Genomic DNA, 21600 nt, shown 5'->3' on the forward strand with positions numbered 1-21600 from the left:
AACTTATTGTTTGGTAATATTATTACATCATGAGATATTTTAGATATTTAGTTAACGAAAAGATATTCTAAATTGACTATATATTTTTTATTTTTTATTTATTTATGGTATAATTTATTCACAACAATTTTTAGCTATATATAAAAATTATGTTTTATATAGTTGTACAATGTGATCATCTAAAATATAAATTGTTATTTACGACTAAAAAATGTTATGCACAAATCACTACTTATTCATGCATGCGGTTTATCCAACAAAGAAGGAAAAAAAAACATGTAAATATTAAAGATATTTATGGATCGTAAACATAATTTATAATTTATAAAAACGATATAAACAATTAAGATCGGTATAATATAACATTTTGAAACATCTAAGATATAAAGTTGCTTAAAAACTTATTATATACTGACTCATCAGTATTACATAAATATTTATCGATTACATTATTATTTTAAAAACTGATAATCATCATATCAGATATAATTAAATGAAAAATAATAAAGTAAAAAACATTGACAAAAATACCCTTTGGTAAGGTTCTATAAAAAAAGGCTTTAGATGTGTTTTATGTGCACAACACATCAAACCACAAACCTAGACCAAAACCCCCAATTGTCTTTACTCCTCCAAGGCTCCAACTACAAGTCTAGAAATGCTCCAAAATTAGGGTTTGATTCACTTTCACTGGAAGAGGTGAGTGAGTTGATTGATCCCCCATCAATTCCCCTTTTCACAAATCTGAACCATAAGGTAAATCTCACATTCTATATTATTTCCTATTTTCTTTTTCCATTTATTAATTTAAAGATTGGTCTTATTTTCCATGTCATTTTTTCCAAGAAAAAGAACATGTCTCTATAAACATTCTGGCACTTGTCTTCCCCTATTTCTTGAGGTCTCAAATACCCTAAACCTCTTTCTTCTTTAATCCCCAAATGATTTCCACATAAAATGCATCATTTAAACCCTTAATTCTACAAATCCCTCTTTCTTACGAAACTCTTTTTCCATTGTTGTTGTAGGAAACTTAACAAATTAAAAGGGCTTGCCGCAAAAACTTGTACAAAGGTAAAAATTTATATGCAAAGAACCCATGGAGTGAATCGTCTCGTTTTCAACTCCGATCACTGTTTCTCTCATGTTTTAAGTCAGAAATTGTATCAATTTTTACTATCAGTGTGTTGTTTGTGATAGAAAGGAAAAAGAACCGGAATCTTGATGTCAAAATATGGCCTATGTTTCTGAATTGAAAAATGGGTCGGATTTGAATTCGGTCGAGATTCCAGGAGCTCGTAGAAACGATGAAGTGTCTCTAAATCCGGATTTGTATGTAAAGTATGAATGTATGGATGCCTCTATGGATGATAATGGATTGAGGGAATTGTTTGATCAAGTTCTTTCGTTTTTCTTGAAAGAAGAATCTGTGAAAAAAAATGTGCTTAGGCCTTTTCCACCTAAACTTGGTGATGGAGTGGAAGCCGATTTATTTAAGCTGTTCTTGACTGTGAAGAGAATAGGGAGTTATGAACTTGTTTCCAAGAATAACATGTGGGAATTTGTTGCAAAAGAATGCGGGTTTGAAATTGGGCTCGAGGCATCTTTGAAGCTGCTTTATATCAAGTACTTGAAAGAATTGGATCAATGGCTGATTGAAGGAGGATTTAAAGATAATATTGACACTGATGTTATAGCGAAACTAGATCTTTTGTCACACCACTTGGATGAATATATATGTTTTGAGTCTAATCGAATTGGAAAATCTTTATGTCGCGATGAAATTATTGGATTCAAAGATGAGGGTACTTCGGGGTTTAATCAAAATGAGGGAGGAATGGATCTTGACGTGCCATTTTCAAGAATCAATGGTGATGATAATGATGAAGAATTTAGGGTTTTGGATGACAAAAGATGCGAGTTGTCTTCAGATAATGTTGTAAAAAAGGTAGGGCTTTCAGTGATCAATGATGATGATAAAGAGTTAAGTCTTGATGATGAAAAACAAATCGATTCATCAATCAAGATTGTTGTCGATGAGATAATTAGATTTCATTCCGACAAAGATGTTACATTAACTGTTGAGAACGATGATGATATCAGCAATGTTGTGAAGAATGTCAGTAGATCTTCAAAGAGGAAGAGAGAGAAAGAATCTTTGTTGTTATCAGAAATGGTAGATTGGGTAGCAAATGCTGCAAGGAATCCTCATAATATGGCCTTTAAAACTTCACAAAGAAGTTCAAAATGGAAAAAATATACAGTTGATAAACTATGGAAGCAAGCTTTGTTATCAAGAAAAGCCCTTTTTGCAGAAATTAGTTTTGATTCAGGGAATGAAGCAAAAGGTTCTTCACAGGTATATAAACTCATTTGCCTTACTTATTAGTTTCTGATTCATGTAATTCACACTTTCTGTGTCTCATTTGATGTGTGAAAAATCGAAGATGTGAAATCTTGGAATCATTATATATAAATTAAAGTGTTTGATGGATTCATGAACCTTTTTTTTTGTAGAAAAAGAACCAGAGGATGCATCCTGCAATGTATGAAGATGATAACAGAGTTAATACTTCTGAAGTAAAAGTATGCTGCAAAAGTGCCACGTCAGCAGAACAATGCACATGCACAAACTGCAATCTGCGTACATCATCTCGAACGAAACGTGAATCCGGAAAGTTCCGGATGCATGAAAACACGGGCCCACCACAAAACCAAAAGCACAACATGGGCCCACTGTATCAAGCTGTAGTGCCAGCATGGACAGGTGTAGCGACTCAAAGTGATCCCAAGTGGCTAGGCACCCAAATGTGGCCCCCACCAGATGAAATCAACAAAAAGGGTAATTTGGTAATTGGATTAGGAAGACAAAACGTATGCGATTGTGAGTGTCTGTTTAAAGGGTCTGCTGAATGTGTGAGATTTCACATTGCTGAAAACAGATATAAACTGAAACTCGAACTTGGTGATCTTTTTTACAAATGGAGATTTAATCAAATGGGTGAAGAGGTGTCACTTTCATGGGAACCTGAAGAGGAAAAAGTATTCAAAAGTTTAGTGATAAAAGCTCGATATGATTTAGCACATAGCAACAAGAGTAGACATGAGATAATGAACAAGTTTTGGAAAAGAGGTGCGTATATAATTCGTGATAAATCAAAGCAAAATCTTGTGAGTTATTACTTCAATGTGTTTGTGTTGAGAAGAAGAAGTTATCAGAATCGAGTGACACCGAAAGATATAGACAGTGATAATGATGAAGAAGAGGTGGGGTCCGTTGGGGACAGATTTGGGTATGAAAAGATTCATGGGTTGTTGCTAAAATGCTCAGAGAATATGCAGTGTAGAGATCTTGAATCTTGATTGTTTAATTGTTGTTGTGTTTTTCTGTGAAATTTTCTTAAGATTCTTGTACTAGGAATCTTGAAGTGTCATCGCAGTCTTTTTTTTGTTTTTTAGTTTTTATTGGACTACAGTAGATATGTTTAGTAGATTGTGTGAACTTGTTTTAGTTTTGATGTTGTTGAAAGATGGCATTGTTTTTTTCAGGTATTGTGGTGTATGTTCTTTGTTTTTTGATCTTGAATCGTTTTTTTTTCTTTCTTTACATGAGAGTTTGAATGCTTGCGTTACATATCTGGAAATTATGTGTTGGGTTTTCTTGGAATTTTTGTTTGGAAATGTTTTGAATTGGCTGTAGTTTTTTGAAGTATAAATTGAAAGAGAGTAAATGGTTTATTATGAGATGATTCAGTAACAGTTTTAAGAACATCAAGCCAATATATATGCAATTTTAATTTTTATGGAATTTTTGGGTCTATAAAACTCCAAGGCAAGTTCAATCACAGTTATTACACTTAATTGTCCTTTTTTGTGTGTGATAAAACAAAAATGTGGTCCCTCTTTCCCTCTACACTTAAATTCTGCATAGATGCAAAGTTATTAGTTTTTGCACACAAAGTGTTTGATAAAAGTCCTCAAAGAAATTTTCATAGTGTTCTTGGGTTAAAGAGATCGCAAAGGGGATTAATTTCCGTGATTTTCCCTATACTTGTGGTAATAAATAAGTGCACTAGTAAGAATAATTTCGGTTTTTGGAAGATTAAGAATTTAAGATGAGTGTGTTACTAAAATATGGTATATGACTTCAACTTGTTGAGAGAAGGGCAAGTATGAATGAATACTTGATTAGGAGTTTAAACAACACTAAGAAAATGCTCATTATACTTTTTCCATCTCTTTCAGACAACATACTATATGAAGTAACCAATCAAGATAGTGCATCATGGTTGTGGATGAAACCCGAGTCTCTTTACATGATAAAGGCCCCAACGGATAAGTCGTTGTTAAAAGAATGTTTGTTCTCTCTCTTAGAGTGAAGGAAGGTTTTGTTTTGAAAGATTTTTTGTTACACTCGAGTCCTGGTGAATTTCCCCTTCTAATCCTTTGATTTATGATTTGGCTACTTTGGCCCTTACGTAGGGCATACCTGGATGCTATGTTGGGCGTAAGGGGGAAAAAGTGGAGCAACACCGTTTTAGGGGAGTACGTTGGGCATACTCTGAGTACGTGAGGCGTACTCCGCTTGGACTCAAACCCTAATCTTTAGGGTTTAGACCCTATATATTGAACCTTAAGTCCCATTTCCTCATCCCATTTCCAATCTCCATCACTTCAAACGTGCCCCTTGCAAACACTTGCCCCATTGTTGCATTTTGAAGCTTGAGAGTGTGTTTTTGTATGTTTAAGAGGAAGAAGAAGGTGGTAGTGGTGAAGCTTAGAAGCTAGAAGCAAGCTTGGATCTAGAAGTCTTGTATCATCCCCAATCTCCATAAGGTATAAAGTTCATACATTGGTGATTAGCTTGATAGATCTTGTTTGTTTGTTGATATTATGAACTTTTGTCCCCAAATATGGTATTCTAGTACATGTCATACTATCGAGTAAATGGGTTGTCCTTTTGGACGTTTTCCTAGGCTTAGAATAATAAAAATGTGTTATTGTCCCTTAGTTCTTTCCCATGTATGAGTTTGGTTGTCTTAATGGCTTAAGATGTTAGGGTTTTTAGTGTTAAGCACATTAAGGACATGCAAGACCATAAAGTTGGAAACTTTATGGTCAATGACAACATCTGGGACTTGCATCTGTATTTTGGAAGAAAAAGGCTTATGCATTAAGCACTTAATGGGTTAAGAGAGCATTCAGTTGCGTACGTTGGGCGTACCAGATGGTACGCCGCGCGAATGCAGTTAGGCCCCGTTTTCTGGTCGCGACCGAGTACACCCTGCATACGGGGCTGAGTTGACTCAACTAATTTGTTGAGTTTGACCAATTTTGACCTAAAGATATTTTGGGTAATCTAGTATTAATTAAGTTTGGGCTATGATTTGCATAATGGGTGACGAGTAAAGTCGATATTCAGAGCCGAGACTTGTGTGATTGGTTCTCTCACTATGCTAATGGGTCTAAGGCATAAAGACCGGCCCATTTATTGTGTTTACGTATTTTAGGATGTAGGATTGCTATGATAGTTATATGTGTGATTGGTTGTGTATATGTCGACATATGGGTGGTTGGGTTGAGGTCGCGCGCCAACAAACCCGGTATGGTTGCATTGAGATTGGAAATCCACATACCCGGTACGGTGAAGTTGAGGCCACATGCCTACAAACCTAAATGGTTGGGTTGAGGCCATGTGCCAACAAACCCTGGATGGTTGGGTTGAGGAGTTACTGTTATGTGTTGTAAGCCAACAAACCCGATATGGTTGGGTTGAGGTCAAAGACCAACAAACCTTGTATGCATACTTGTATTATATCTATAATTGTTTGTATTATGCGGTATTTTGGAAAGCTCACTAAGCTTTGGCTTACAGTTTGGATTTCAATGTTTCAGGTACTTCTGATGAGCAGGGAAAAGTGAATGTTTGATTGTACACATCAACCAACAATATATGTTTATTAATACTTTGATTCGATGTTTTAACTTATTATGATTTGTAAATAATTTTTTGATAACTTTTGGGCTTGTGGATTATGTTTTTAAAATGAAAATTTTTACTTTGATTTTTTTAAGATGATACATTTTTTGGATGAGCTTAATTTCATCCTAATAGACATAAAGGAAGTGGAGGCAAAGATATAAGATCAGGATATGACTCTCATCCTTCTAATGCCATTATCAATCATCATTAGATAACTTTATACACTTATTTGTAGTTAAGGAGACAACATTATATTGGATAAGGTGAGATAGAGTAGAGTTTATGTAACATTCATAAAAATCATGCCAAATTTACACTTTTCAAAACATTTTCAAAACCAAGATTATTACAAAACATGTTTCCAAAATAGCATAATGTCAGAGTATCCCCGAATCAAATCATAAAAACATGAAATATGAGGAGTTGTACGATCATGCATTTTCCTTCTCGCGATCATCAGAGGTACCTGAAACATAACCAACAACTGTAATCCTGAAGCTTAGTGAGTTCCCCCAAAATGACAACGACATACAAATTTAACCATATCATATAAACGTATAAGCAAACAACATGCATAAAGAGCCATCAGTCTGACTGGACCGCCTCCCAGGCTCTCAGTCCTGGACCGCTCTCCGAGCCTTCGACACGTCTGGACCGCCCCTTAGGGCCTTTAGCCTATCTGGATCGCTCGTTGGGCCTTTGGCTTGAGTAGATTTTCCCGGCCCGGGCTTGCAGTCTACCCGATCCGCCCCGAGTGTCTTGGCCTACTTCACATAGCAGGACCTGCCTCAACCCGTTCCCCAAACCAACAAACATGCGCACATAGATATAAAAAGTATTTATACAGATCCAATAGATCACTAACATAACAACCATCCTATAACCAGTATACTGATCTAACCAATCTCTAACATAGCAACCATCCTATAACCAGGATACTGATCTAACCGATCTCTAACATAGTAACCATCCTATAACCAGGATATTGATCTAACCGATCTCTAACATGGAAACCATCCTATAACCAGGATACATATCATAAAGCATAACATGCAATAAACCCAGATACAAATTCGAAAAGGGTCGACATTGGTGCCTTTGACCCTGTTACTATAATGAGGACAACTCACCTCGTAAATATCATACGGAAGTGATAAGCTCAAACTCTCGAATAACAGCCACAGACTCCACCACCTATAATTTCCATAAGACCATTTCCATAAATTTCCAATTTACCAGAAACACCCCCAAAAGTCAACTAGTCAACCCGTAGTCAAAGTTAAGGTTAACGGCCAAGGTCAACAGTCCATGTTGACCCAACTTGTTGAGTACAACTCACTGACTCGTCGAGTCATTCCAGAACTCGAGAAGTTGTGAAAACCCCTAGTTGACTTGTCGATTCTCTCTATAACTCGCCGAGTTCATGCATGTCCAAATGTTGGGAAAACCCTAGTTGACTCGTCAAGTCACCATGCTAACTCGTCGAGTTCATGCAGAGCCAGTAACAGGAAAACCCTCCCCAACTCGCCGAGTTGGATTTTCTTACTCGATTGAGTTCATGAAATCCATTCCATGTCCAGGCGAGCAATGATCTCGCGGACATACAATTCGGCCAACTTCTCGGTCGATGAGCTATCCTGTATGGTCAGCAAATGGGCACTCTTGGTCAATCGATCCATGATGACCCATATAGCATCAAATCTCTTCGCTGTCCTCGACATCTTAGTAATGAAGTCTACCATGATATGTTCCCACTTCCACATGGGAATCTCTAGAGGTTGTAGCTTGCCATGCGGCCTCTGATGCTCGGCCTTGGCCATCCTGCATGTCAAACACCTCTTGACATACCAAGCGATTTCTCGCTTCATGCACGACCACTAGTAGCTCAAACTCAAATCCCAGGACATCTTAGTGGCTCCCGGGTGAATAGAGAAGTGAGACTTATGGGTCTCCTCCATAACTGTCTGTCTGACCCCACCATACATCGGAACCCATACCTGACTGCATCGAGTCAATATTCCCCGGCTATCCTGCATAAATTGGGCGTTCTCGCCCCTGATCCTCTCCAATTTCCAATTCTATGGTCGTATGCCCTCAGTCTGAGCTTCTCTATTCAAGCTCACAAGTGGAGAGTCCACTGATATCTTCATACACATTGTCAGAGTGGAAGATCCAGCTGACTTGCAGCTCAGAGCGTCCGCCACCACATTCACTTTACCTGGGTGGTAAAGGATCTCACAGTCGTAGTCCTTGACTACATCCAACCACTTGCGTTGTCTTGTGTTCAGGTTCGGCTGATCCATGATGTGTCTCAGGCTCTTGTGATCCGTGTATATGGTACAGCGAACCCCATAGAGATACTGTCTCCAGATCTTGAGAGAGAATATCACCGATCCCAACTCCAAATCATGAGTAGGGTATCTCGTCTCGTGCGTCTTCAGCTGCCGAGATGCGTAGGCTATCACCCGTCCTCTCTGCATGAGGACCACCCCCAGCCCCGTGATGGATTCATCATATAACACCACAAAATCCTCGACTCCCTACGGAAGAGTCAATATTGGAGCCTTACATAAACGCTTTCGGAGGGTCTCAAACGGCCTCTACTGTTCAGGGCCCCACCGGAAATCCACCCCCATCCTCGTCAGACGAGTGAGGGGTACTGCAATCTTGGAGAAATCCTATATGAATCTCTAGTAGTACCTTGCCAATCCTAAAAAGCTCCTGATATTCAAGAGAGATTTCGGAACCTCCCACTGCATAACCGCCTCAATTTTAGCCGGATTGACCAAAATCCCCTACTGGGTAACGAGGTGTCCAAGGAACTGAACCTCTTATAACCAAAACCCGCACTTCAAGATCTTGGCATAGAGCCGTTCCCGCCTCAAAACTCCCAATAACTCCCGAAGGTGCTCCTCATGTTACGCTCGGGTCTTCGAGTAAACCAAGATATCGTCTATGAATATGATGACCGAGTGATCGAGCATCGGTCTGCAGACCCGATTCATCGGATCCATAAATATAGTTGGTGCGTTGGTGAGCCCAAATGGCATCACCATGAACTCGTAGTGCCCATAACGAGTCCGGAACGCGGTCTTCTCCACGTCCTCCTCCCTAACCCTGACCTGATGGTACCCAGACCTCAGGTCTATCTTGGGGAACCAAGATGCTCCCTGCAACTGATCAAAAATATCATCTATCCTCGGGAGTGCATAATGGCTCTTCACCATCAACTTGTTCAACTCCTGGTAATCAATGCACATCCAGTGTGAACCATCATTCTTCCTGACGAAGAGAATCGGCGCTCCCCGAGGAGAACTGTTTGGACGAATGAACTGCTTGCCCAATAGTTCCTGCAGTTGTGATGATAGCTCTTGCATCTTTGATGGTGCCAACTAGTACGGCGCCTTGGTGATAGGGGCTACACTTGGCACTAGGTTAATCCTAAACTTGACTTGCCTCTCCGGAGGCACTCTGGCAACTCCTCCGGAAATACATCAGCAAACTCCCTAACCACTAGGACCTCTGATACCGAACCCTGATCCTTGACCCACGTATCTGCCACATACGCTAGATAACCTGTGCACCCATGTTGAATGTACTATCAATCCCTAGCAGTTGAACAGAACCCGGATCCTAATCTAGTCCCCTCTCCGTAAACAGTCGCTTCTCCCCCACTTGGGGTTCGAACCACCAACCGCTGACCCTCACAGTCTATCATGGCACTGAAGCGACTAAGCCATTCCATACCCACGATCACACCCACATTCCCCATGGGAATCAGAATCAAGTCGATCGGAAAAGGTACCCCGAATATCTCTAACACGCAACCCCGATAGACTGAGGAAGCGGAGACTTCGTGTTCATTGGGGATAGAGACTCACAACGGACACTCTAACTCTCCCACTGGAAACCCGAACTCCCTACTGAATGACTGAGAAACAAACGACCGACTTGCCCCCGAGTCAAATAATACCAAAGCAGGTAAGGAGTTCACTAAAAACGTACCTAATCACAATCACACACATATAAGCATAAAACAGATATAATCAGTAAGATAAGGGATAGAAACATACCGACAACCATGTCTGGCGCTGACCTGACCTCCTCGGTTGTGAGTTGGAAGGCAGGTCTCTGGGCGTTTGAGGGAACTACTTGTTCCTGACGCCTGTCAGTAATCCTCAGTGTAGCCTGTTGGGTTTTGAGCAATCTAACACTTCCTAAGTGCGCATGCAACCCTAATAAACCTTGGATCTATGTTTTCTTCTAAAATACATGCAAATAATAATTTCCAAGATTTCTTCCTAACTAGTATAGCATAAGAATTATGAATCATAAAATTGCTAGTAGAAGTACATACCTTTTGATAGTGGTTGATTGCTTGGAGTTTGAGAGCCTAGCACCAATAATGTGAATGCCTCAAATGGAATTACAAATCACCACAAACGTATGGAAAACTTTGAGAGAGTAGTATACTTTCTTGTGGAATCGGCCACCACTAAGTCTCACATAACTAGAGTCTACACCTAGAGCCATATTTCTTGCATCATATGCTTCTTTATATAGTGTGCATGGTTAGGGTGAAACCCTAATAACCCATGTCTTTTCCTTTCCAAGGATCCATGGGTTAAAAGCTCCATGGATCATCTATGGACTTCCATATTAGCTTAGCCCATTAACAAATGAGTATTAGCCCACACTATATAAAATATAATAGCCCATAATTTAATCAGTCTTCTTTTTAATCTCTAAATTAATTTAAGACTAAAACTAATTAAATAACATGACTTCATATTAATATATTATAACTTATAATATATTAATAAATCGTAAGTATACAATTCTCATAAAATTATCCATAAATCGTTTGGGTGAAGTACAACCCAAATGGACCATGTCGGGTCGGGTCAGGTATGTACCAAATAAGTTATGGACTTAGACACCTTATCCAACACACTCCCACTTGGATAAGTCTAATAACTATATTTGCGTATGTTACTTCAGGAACCAACCAGCAATCGTAGCTCTCGAAAACTCTGTTGAACTATGAAGCGCCATTTTAGATAAGTGATCATATAATCCTCTGTTCTCATGATATCAGCCGGACAAATACATGGAACAACGTCGTACTTATTGTCCAGCAGTTTGTTTCCTGATTTTCGATTTGTTTGACAAAGAACTTAATCGAACACATCAATTTAGTTCTGACCGGCCGGTACATAGGTCACAACAAAATCATCGAGGGGCCCAGATATCGCTTCTATTTCTAGAAGGAACAAATAAACTTCGACTCATATGCTTGTTCTACTACTTGTTGAATTGTACACAAAGGCACATTTTATAACATCAAGTTACTGATACGTTTACGTGCAATTAATGCACAACCAACTCATAGGTAACAACTCATATCTCTAGGTTTGAAGATTTATATGATATTACCGTCTCACGATCACTTGAGATAAATTCCATGAAGTGATACAAGTGAGCGTGGGTTTATTCCAATACTCATAACTTATGAGCACTCATGAATGTTGTAGCAACCATTGCTATGACTAAACCCATTTAGCCATCTACAAACTCGATTCATAACAGTCTTGATTCATACCTACTTCCAACATATGAACGACTGTGGAGTGTTTAAATAACTTAGTCATTCGGAAAGAATAACCTAGCTATTTTGGAAGTCAAAACATGCAAAGTGAAACACAATAATAATCGAATCCAATATAGTCTTAAAACCCTTTTGAATATAAATAGAACCACCTTTTATTTATCACCATATTGATTACACATTATTCATTGTATAATGTTTCAAACAATCAACTTAAGACTTGAATAAAAACAATAGTTATCCCATACTCCTAGCATGTACACTTTGTTTTTCTAAACAATAGTTATGCCATACTTCAAGTATGCACACTATGTTTGTCTATGATCTTTACATTGTGATGTAGATCAATTTAACATGATTTCAATGATACTTATTTCACAATCCCAAATCCTTATTGTAAATGTGAGAATCCCCGATTCCTATCATTTAACAAAAATCTATTAGATTTTTAAACTTTTATGCAATGTTCCTCTTGTAATGATTATTCACAAAGTCACCAAAACCTTGTCACCAGTCATTACAGAGTATTCCAAAGAAGGTCAACTTCTATGGAACGGAAGTCTCATATTCGAAGTACATTGCTTTGAACATCCTTCTTGCATTAAGGTTTTCTAATCTTACATAGATTGAATAACTTCCACCTATGGAGACATTTCCATAGTCCCATTTTGACTATCACTTCCGAACAAGAGTTACTTCTTTTTAGAACATGTCAATACGGTCCTTTCCGACAACTTACATCATACTTCCAACTTTCCCTGAGCAACCAATCTTTGGCGAACCTCAGATTTTTCCTCGACAATTGCTTAATCACTTTAGTCATATCCAGTTCTAGACTTTTCCCTTCTCAATGCCTTAAGCATTTGGAAAATTTAGAAAAGATGAAGATTATAGCACATGCAATCGATCCTATATCCAAAGCATATGGGACACGATTCATGATGTTTGACATAAAGACATGATACTAGACCAGTCTTTTGCTACAATATTTTTTTATTTGCCATGTTTTCAAAATTTAACTATGAAGAGGGATGTCGTAATCATAATCAAATTTTTGAAAATGCAATATATATATATATATATATATATATATATATATATATATATATATATATATATATATATATAGAATTTCTTCAAGTTGAACCATTCCAACATAGAATTCATATATATATATATATATATATATATATATATATATATATATATATATATATATATATATATATGTTATTGACTAAAGATGATTAAAATCTCAATCTAAGCTTTAGAATTGAAATGAAGTATAATTTCCTCTCCCTTATAGCAAAACAACTTTTCAACCCCTGCAACTTCACGAATTGAAACTTTGTTTTCTATAATTAACATTGCTAACTTGCAACACTAAACGTAATAATCATGCTCCCACTAACATGATGATTATCAACATAACACTTATGCTCCCACTAGCTCTGACATATTTCCAGAAATCTGTTGGACTTCTGAAATTTAGATTCATACACCTTTCCGTAGATAGCTCACCTGTGTGTCTAAGCAATTTCAAGAACTATGAAAAGGGATGTCATAATCATAGTCTCAATTTCTTAGACCTTTGCTATTTCTCACAAGTCCATGTTAGTGTGCCGATTAACCACACACGCTCCACTAACGACTTTTGAAAATGCAAATAACACAATTGCTATCTACTTAAAATCTACTTAGTGAAAGCGTTTCCTCACCATCATTCTCATGAATCGGAGAGAAATCTTATGACACTTAGATTTTATAGTGTATGAGTTCCTATCCATGTGAATTTGTCAAAACCATAATCACAAGATAAGGTTAGTGACAAATTCAGCCTTACATGGATTAAACTTGTTCAATCTTAGTTTCTTGTCACCTTGGTAGCACAAGGCCCACCAAAGCTTCCAAGTTGAACTCTGATAACTCACATGCAAATTCAACTTATTTGAAGTAGGTACAGAAATAAGAATTATGTCAACACGATAGGTTGCAAACCTTAAGTCGTCTGCTAGTGATAAATTACAGGTTTTACTCTTGATTAAATCTTGAAACTCTTTCAGGATCTTTAAGGCTCCCACTGTCCCCTTGACATATAAGTTTCCCCAGTCAAGAACCATTCCTTGACAAAACAAATATTCAAGGGATAGTGCGGATTCTTATCAAGACTAACACTTTACACAATTGGTCTTAGTTGGTCTGTGTCTCATCCAAGACATCACAACTTACCAATCTCAAATGTACAAGAGTAGAAAACATTTTACTCTTACATTTGACTAGTGTTAATAAATCTTCCTTTCTGTCACTCAAGGTTACAATCTTGGAGTATGACTCTAAGAATTGTTTTGGAACGAAGTACGACTCATCTTCTTGATCTTAACCAATCCAACAATTCATGACCTCTCTTCTTAGCCATAACAATGCACTAAGATGTCCTTAGAGTATGAATTTGTGATATGGTTTCATAATCATTAAGATGATCATGAAATACGATACTAAAGTACTCTACCATCCTTTCAGATTTGAGAAACTTTTATCTTTCTGCCTAAGTTGATTCTTCTCATTTGTTTTGTCATACACTGTAACCTTTCCAATGTTACAGAATTATACTTAACCTCATAAGTATAATCATATTTACTAATCTTTAGTAAATCATGACAAATCACTCTTTGTGGTGGACCTTGACCAGCGCACACCCAGTGTACCTAATTCCTTAGTCCTTCAATTGACTCACATATACATGTGATCAAAGAATTAGTCTTAATTTTCAAAGATGAAAATTCTCATTCATCATACACTACAACTAGTATGATTCCAAGTTTCTTTCCAATTGAAACTTGGGTGATGAAAAACTTTCTTCATTTGGTAAATTCAGACACTACCACAAATGAAAGAATCAAATCCACTTTCCAATATTGCTATTACTGGAAACATATAAGCAACAATTTTCCACAGATGCGATTGTAAGGATATTTTTTTTAAAATAAATAAAATTAAAACCTTTTTTTATTTTAAAAACTTTGCGGAAAAACTTATCCTTACAATCCACATGAAAACCTTGTTGTTATCTATTCATAAGCAATATATTATAACTCTTAAGTAGCAGCTCAAAGTTCTAATCACCGAACCATGTGATCGAAACCCGCCTTCGCAATTAGAATCAACATATACTTACTTTAAGCTTCCTATCTTTTCTTTGATTCTTAAAACATCAACATGTGACCCATTCACATTATGTAATAAGAATCTCCAAATAGGAACTTAATAGAGTTAGACAGTGGACTTTACCCGAAGTAGAGTCAAACCTCTTGACTTGATCAACCTTATGACCTTTTAGGTGAATAGGGCAGCTTCGCAACCAATGCCCCTTTCTTTGGCAACAAAACACATGGACCCTTTGGTAATGGCACATGAGACTATCTCAGACTTAGCCTTTCTCTTTACCATTTGGTCAACCGAGATGACTATGATCGATCCCTTTCCATTGGGAAGAGAAATCCTTTTCTAGATATCCAATGCTACCATTGTCAATGTCCATTTAAGACTTAGGAAGTTGTTCTTTTAATCAAATTTTCTTTACTGGTGTTCCAAATCATTGCTGATTCCACAACACCAAGCAAATAGATAACAACATTAAGGGTCATGTCATAGTCTGTCTCATAGTAGTCCCAAAGAGACTCACTATGTTACTAAGAAAGTGATTGAACATCCAACTTTCACGAGACTTTGACACCCAACTCTCCCGGATTGTCAATATGTGACTTTATCTCAAAGATGTGAGCACACATAGACTATGCTTGCTAATAGGATTGAGTGACTTTAAACTTTTCAAGAACTTGTGGGTGAGGGAGAATAATTGGAGGAGGTGGAGGAAGTGAAGAATGATGTTGAGGGACACCATCTTCAAGAGATTTGGGAAGATCATAGTTGTCTGAACCAAACATCTATAATGGGAGAAAATCAAGTTAGTTGATTCAAAATCCTTAATATAACACCCAATATGAAATATTAAGGCTAGGACCCAACACAATATTTTATAATTTGGAAGAGGGATGCCGTAATCCAAGCTATAAAATATTTGAAGGTAGGCGAATGACGATTCACCAATTTCCACCATGAAAAACGAAATAATTTATTAGGTTTTAATTGGATTTGAAATTCCTAGATCTTTTGAGATTCATTGAACTTTTCAATGACATGTTTCAATCTCGAGTGTGCCCTCTCAAATTTTGTGACTGGGATGCCGAGGATCACAAAACAAGGTGTGAATAACCATACCAATTCACTTGGTACCCTTAATATTATCACGTAATCAATGTACCGGTTAACCACACACGCTCCATTGATCTATGAAAAACATTAAGTCACCCTTCGTGATCCTTACTAGTCCAAGTTAGTGTGCCGGTTAACCACACACGCTCCACCAACGACTTGGTAAGGTACAAAGTGTGAATTCCATGGGCTAGCACCAAATTCACATTTTTCCTAAAGTAACTAAGATTGGGAATTAAATCAAAAAATATTTAGTTACTTTATAATAATCATTATACTTTTAATGAGAATTTAAAGTCATTGTCCTACCCGTTCGGCTAATGACCCTCCACCGATCAAGCAAGCGGTGGGTGAGAGTGAACACCCATTAAGTTGCCATTTTATAGGTAACAACCTTATACCCACCTTATAGACCGGCTTCGTGAATGAGGCCTACTAACGGTAAAATGACTTGTTCTTATACATATATATATATATATATATATATATATATATATATATATATATATATATATATATATATATATATATATATATAATAGTTAACCATTAATCTTATAATAGTATAAAGGTAGAATTTTAACTTTTAAAACTTCTAGGGTATGGAATTAAAGTTTGTGTGAGACTTTACAAATTCCAAAACTTGAGGGCAAGTTTTGAACAATTCATAAACTTTTGGATATTCATAACTTATGAGTTTTAATTAAGTGTTTAATACTTTTAATGAAGAGTCTCTTGAAAATCCATAACTTGAGGACAAGTTATGAAGTCCATAAAAGCATTTATTAGAAAAACTCTTCTAAAGTGTAACTTATGACTTCTTAGAAAAACATTTAAAAGAAAAAACTTTTGGAATTCCATAACTTGAGGACACATTATGAATTCCATTAAAACACATTAAGATCAATAATTAACTAACAAACAATTATGCAAATAATTCCTATGATCTAACAAAACTCATATGAACATGAACATCCACATCAACAATTTCAAGAATCATATGAACACATATAAACTTGAAATTTTGATTATAACTTTGAAAATGGTCCACCATCATCATTACCACATCAAAAACAGGTTTTATGAGTCCAAAACAGTTTAAGGTAATGATTCTAGGCCAATTCCATCACCAAAACTCGAAGATATGCTGTCTGGGGGTCCAACTCGTCGAGTGCATAAACCAACTTGCCGAGTTGGATGAATTTTGTCTTGGACTCGTCGAGTCCCTTCATGGACTCGGTGAGTCTGCTGTGCAGACAGCACATAAACTTTGATTTTCAGCAATCTGCATCAAGTATTCAAGAAAACAAGCCTAGGCTCTGATACCACTGTTGTGTTTTGAGCAATCTAACACTTCCTAAGTGCGCATGCAACCCTAATAAACCTTGGATCTATGTTTTCTTCTAAAATACATGCAAATAATAATTTCCAAGATTTCTTCCTAACTAGCATAGCATAAGAATTATGAATCATAAAATTGCTAGTAAAAGTACATACCTTTTGATAGTGGTTGATTGCTTGGAGTTTGAGAGCCTAGCACTAATAATGTGAATGCCTCAAATGGAATCACAAATCACCACAAACGTATGGAAAACTTTGAGAGAGTAGTATACTTTCTGGTGGAATCGGCCACCACTAAGTCTCACACAACTAGAGTCTACACCTAGAGCCATATTTCTTGCAGCATATGCTTCTTTATATAGTGTGCATGGTTAGGGTGAAACCCTAATAACCCATGTCTTTTCCTTTCCAAGGATCCATGGGTTAAAAGCTCCATGGATCATCCATGGACTTTCATATTAGCTTAGCCCATTAACAAATGAGTATTAGCCCACACTATATAAAATATAATAACCCATAATTTAATCAGTCTTCTTTTTAATCTCTAAATTAATTCATAATTAATTTAAAACTAAAACTAATTAAATAACATGACTTCATATTAATATATTATAACTTATAATATATTAATAAATCGTAAGTATACAATTCACATAAAATTATCCATAAATCGTTTGGGTGAAGTGCAACCCAAATGGACCATGTCGGGTCGAGTCAAGTATGTACCAAATAAGTTATGGACTTAGACACCTTATCCAACATAGCCGACGCTGGAGCCTGCGTCGGCCTGGCCACAAGCTATGGACAGTTGGTCTTCACGTGACCAACCTGGTGAAAGTGGTAGCAAATCCTCATATCCTGAACCGGGGCCGGCTGGTGACAATCTCTCGCAAAATGCCCTTCCTGGCCGCAGTTGCAGCACCAGCTACTAGATCTACAAACCCCCGAATGACCCTTCTCGCACTTGCCACAAGTGCGGCCCTGCTGTCCCCGTGACCTTGAATCAGCGGTCTTAGACCGCTTCAGCGCCGATTGTGACTGTGTCAGGGCCCGTCGTTGCTCCCTCAATTGCAGCTCAATCTCCAAATCATGTCGCCTAGTGTCCTCCTGTAGCTCCAACAAGGTATCACGCCATTGAGTAGCAACAAACTGACGGATGTTAGTCTTGAGCATGCTCAGATAACGTGTCATCTGAGCCTGCTCAGAGGCAAACTTTGAGAAGAACATCGCCCTCTCCGTGAACATGCGGGTGATCTCCGTCATCGTCTCACCGTCCTGTCTCGACTCCAGAAAATCATGAGCTAGCCGCTCCCACTCGACCCATGGAATGTAGCGAGCGCGGAACATGTCCCAGAACTGCTCCCAAGTAACTGCGACTCTATGATCATCTGAATAAGCTCCAATCATCAATCTCCACCAGTCTTTTACACCAGACCTCAGCAGGTTCAGGGTGCATCTGACCAGTATGACATGAACACGTAAAGAAACACCCCTCCACATCATACAACCACCTATAATTTTAGGTAGTTTTGGACACTGATTCTGAATTTTTCATCGTTTCTTTCTTATGGTGTTTTGGATGCTGATTTTTGAACTTCTTCGATGTATGTTGCTATTACCACCTATAATTTTAGGTAGTTTCTTAAATTTAGTTTTCCACCACCTCAATTCAATTTGAAAATCTACATTTAAATGGTTTCACTCTTTTTCTGTCCATTTGATACATTCAAAATAGTGTCATCAGTTGAAAACATATTCTTTATAAAGGAATAATAACAAAAATGATGTTTGCTTATCTAATTTGCCACATATGCCCTTGGAATGCCTTCTTGAGCAGATCTTGGATAGTGATTTGAACCATACATGAGGTAAGATTTTATCAATTATCTCAAACGGAAAAGGGTGTTTTGGGGTTTTCACTCAAAAACACCGATATATATATATATATATATATATATATATATATATATATATATATATATATATATATATATTCCATTTCATTAGATCACACCTTGGTATCTGTTAGTTCAAAGTAGAAACTACTTTTTGAATACTCAATTATGATGCTCCAAGTTTCATATCTTTCATGCTCTATCCCCATTAAGTTCATTATCCAATATTTATGAGACGATATCGTATTATTTGGGTCATAAACTCATAATATCAGTTATTTTGTTTGTTCTCTTTTAATTAAAAAAATTACTTGTCTTTATATTTATTTGCAGGTATGTCCCATATTAACAGGTTTGCCCCATTTTGACAGTTTTGCCCTTGTAGAAATTTAGATGGTTATTTAAATAACTATTTTCTGCATTATTAAAGGTTATGATGAGATGGGGACAAGGTTGTTCACATTTTGCATTTTTTCCGTGTGAAAAATCTAACTGTCATTTTCTCTCAATATTGATTCTTTATTCTGTATTGGAATCAAAAACTTAGGCAAGAGGCTATTGAAAGCCTGGTAGAATTTGTCAACTCTACTTGGTATTTTAATTTATATGAATCACTACCACGTCGTCTTACAGGAAATCTAATTTCATCTGAAAAGTCAAAGCCTAAAACAAATAAAACTAAAGCATTGATACTTGCTGATGCCTCTCTTATTGATGCAATACAAACCAACAAATTTTTTATTTGTTTCTATTTTGTTTTTCTTATTGTGGTGTTAAAATTTTTGAAGTTCCTATCTATTGGTCTAATTATGGAAAAATTAGTAACTAATATTTTGTTTTTCAGCCATTTTACAGGGCTACAATTACAGAAATGCATCTGTTTTATTTGGGCTTCACTAAAGCTGAATTATATTATTTTGTGGTTGATATGCCACGAAGTTGTTTCTGACGAATGATTGATTTATGATTCCCTTTTAGATGGGTCTTTGGATGTAATCTTTGGAACAATGATGTTATTTGTGACTTGATTACTTTATTTTCCTGCACTATTACATAATCACTTTCTGAAACCAATTCAAACATCACCTACACCATCTTGAAGCTATTAAATGATTTACATTAGGTAACAAGTTTTACAACGACCCATATGATAACACAAACACAATCAACAAAATTTGTGTTGATAAAAAAATAAGCAGATAGTCACAGTAATTAAGAAGCTATGAAATACCCTTTGACCCCTGCAACGTGGGGTGGGGGGATTCTTCTTTAGTTTTACATAAATATTCTTACGTTTTTGTTCTATTGACAAAAAAAATCATTTTTTATTTTTTTATTTAACTGTTGAAACCAGCAAACACTTCCAAAATAACTCATTAAAATGTCGGTTTTATGAATTAATTTGTAAAAAAAAAAAAAAAAAAAATCATGGAGGACTTTTTGGTTAATAAGGTTAAAGTTTAATGACTTTTCTAATGATTTTTTTTTTATATATACTAAATTTATTTGAAAATAACTTATATTTCTTTATTAAAAAACATAAAATAAAGATAATTTTTTTTATTAAAAAAACACAATAATTATAATTTATATATTATCTTTGGAATTTTTTATAATGATGATGGTGGGTCCAATGGTGATGATGGTGAGTTGGAGATGAAGAATACAGAAGGTGGGTTGGAGATGGTGTTGATGAGGGCTACAAGTATTTTATGGTGAAGATGGTGGCTATTATGGAGAAATAGGGTGGTGTTGAGATGGTAAAGATGATGGTTTCTTTATTGGTGGTGGTGGTGGCAAAGTCTAGTGATAGTAGACGATGTTCTTAGTGGCAAAGGATGGTTGTGTTGATGTTTAAATATGAGAGTTTTTATAATAGTGGTGACTGACTAAGAGGATGCAAAACCTGATAAAATATTAAAATAATTTTTTTTTGACAAATATAAGGTATTAATGAACATAAAAACGATCTTAGAGCATGATTACACATTTTATGTAAATATGAGGGCTTTTTACGACCATAATCCTTTATATTAATACGAAAGCTATAATAGTTATAAAAACACATGTTAAATACAATTACAAAACTTTTGTTGATTTATCGTAAGGAGTGGGTTTCTAGGTCATATAGTGTGTATAATGGAGTTCTATTTAGGAATAGCAACCCATGATAAAACTTTATTTTATGAGGTATCGTTTGATTGTGAAAATGATCTTTGGTAATGTGTAGTTTTATGGTAAAAGTTTTGCACCTAAGATCAAAAAATTCAACAATAAAATAGTATTTGGCCTAAAAATGCATTTCTTGCGACAAATCAACAAAGTCTTTTTAAGTTACATAAGATATAGATGATATCTATATGATTCTAGTAATGATATTTATTAAAAAAAATCCAAAAATATATATAAATTATCATTATTATGTTTTTTAATAATAAAAAATTATCTATATTTTGAGTTTATTAATGAATATATACAAGTTTCCTTCAAATAAATTTATT

At 36.2% G+C, this 21600-nt stretch overlaps 1 protein-coding gene across 1 annotated transcript; it reads left to right on the top strand.

The window, feature by feature from the left end:
* The first annotated feature begins 592 nt into the window (after positions 1-592).
* On the top strand, positions 593-3552 carry LOC145001547 (AT-rich interactive domain-containing protein 2-like). Its single transcript, XM_078960920.1, has 4 exons — positions 593-756; positions 1029-1074; positions 1201-2359; positions 2518-3552. Exons 3-4 carry the CDS (start codon positions 1235-1237, stop codon positions 3361-3363), a joined length of 1971 nt encoding a protein of 656 aa, XP_078817046.1. The 5' UTR covers positions 593-756; positions 1029-1074; positions 1201-1234; the 3' UTR covers positions 3364-3552.
* The last annotated feature ends 18048 nt before the right edge of the window (positions 3553-21600 follow it).

This window comes from Lactuca saligna, chromosome 6, assembly GCF_052625555.1.
Source record: "Lactuca saligna cultivar CGN05327 chromosome 6, ASM5262555v1, whole genome shotgun sequence".
In the NCBI taxonomy this organism is placed as follows: domain Eukaryota; kingdom Viridiplantae; phylum Streptophyta; class Magnoliopsida; order Asterales; family Asteraceae; genus Lactuca; species Lactuca saligna.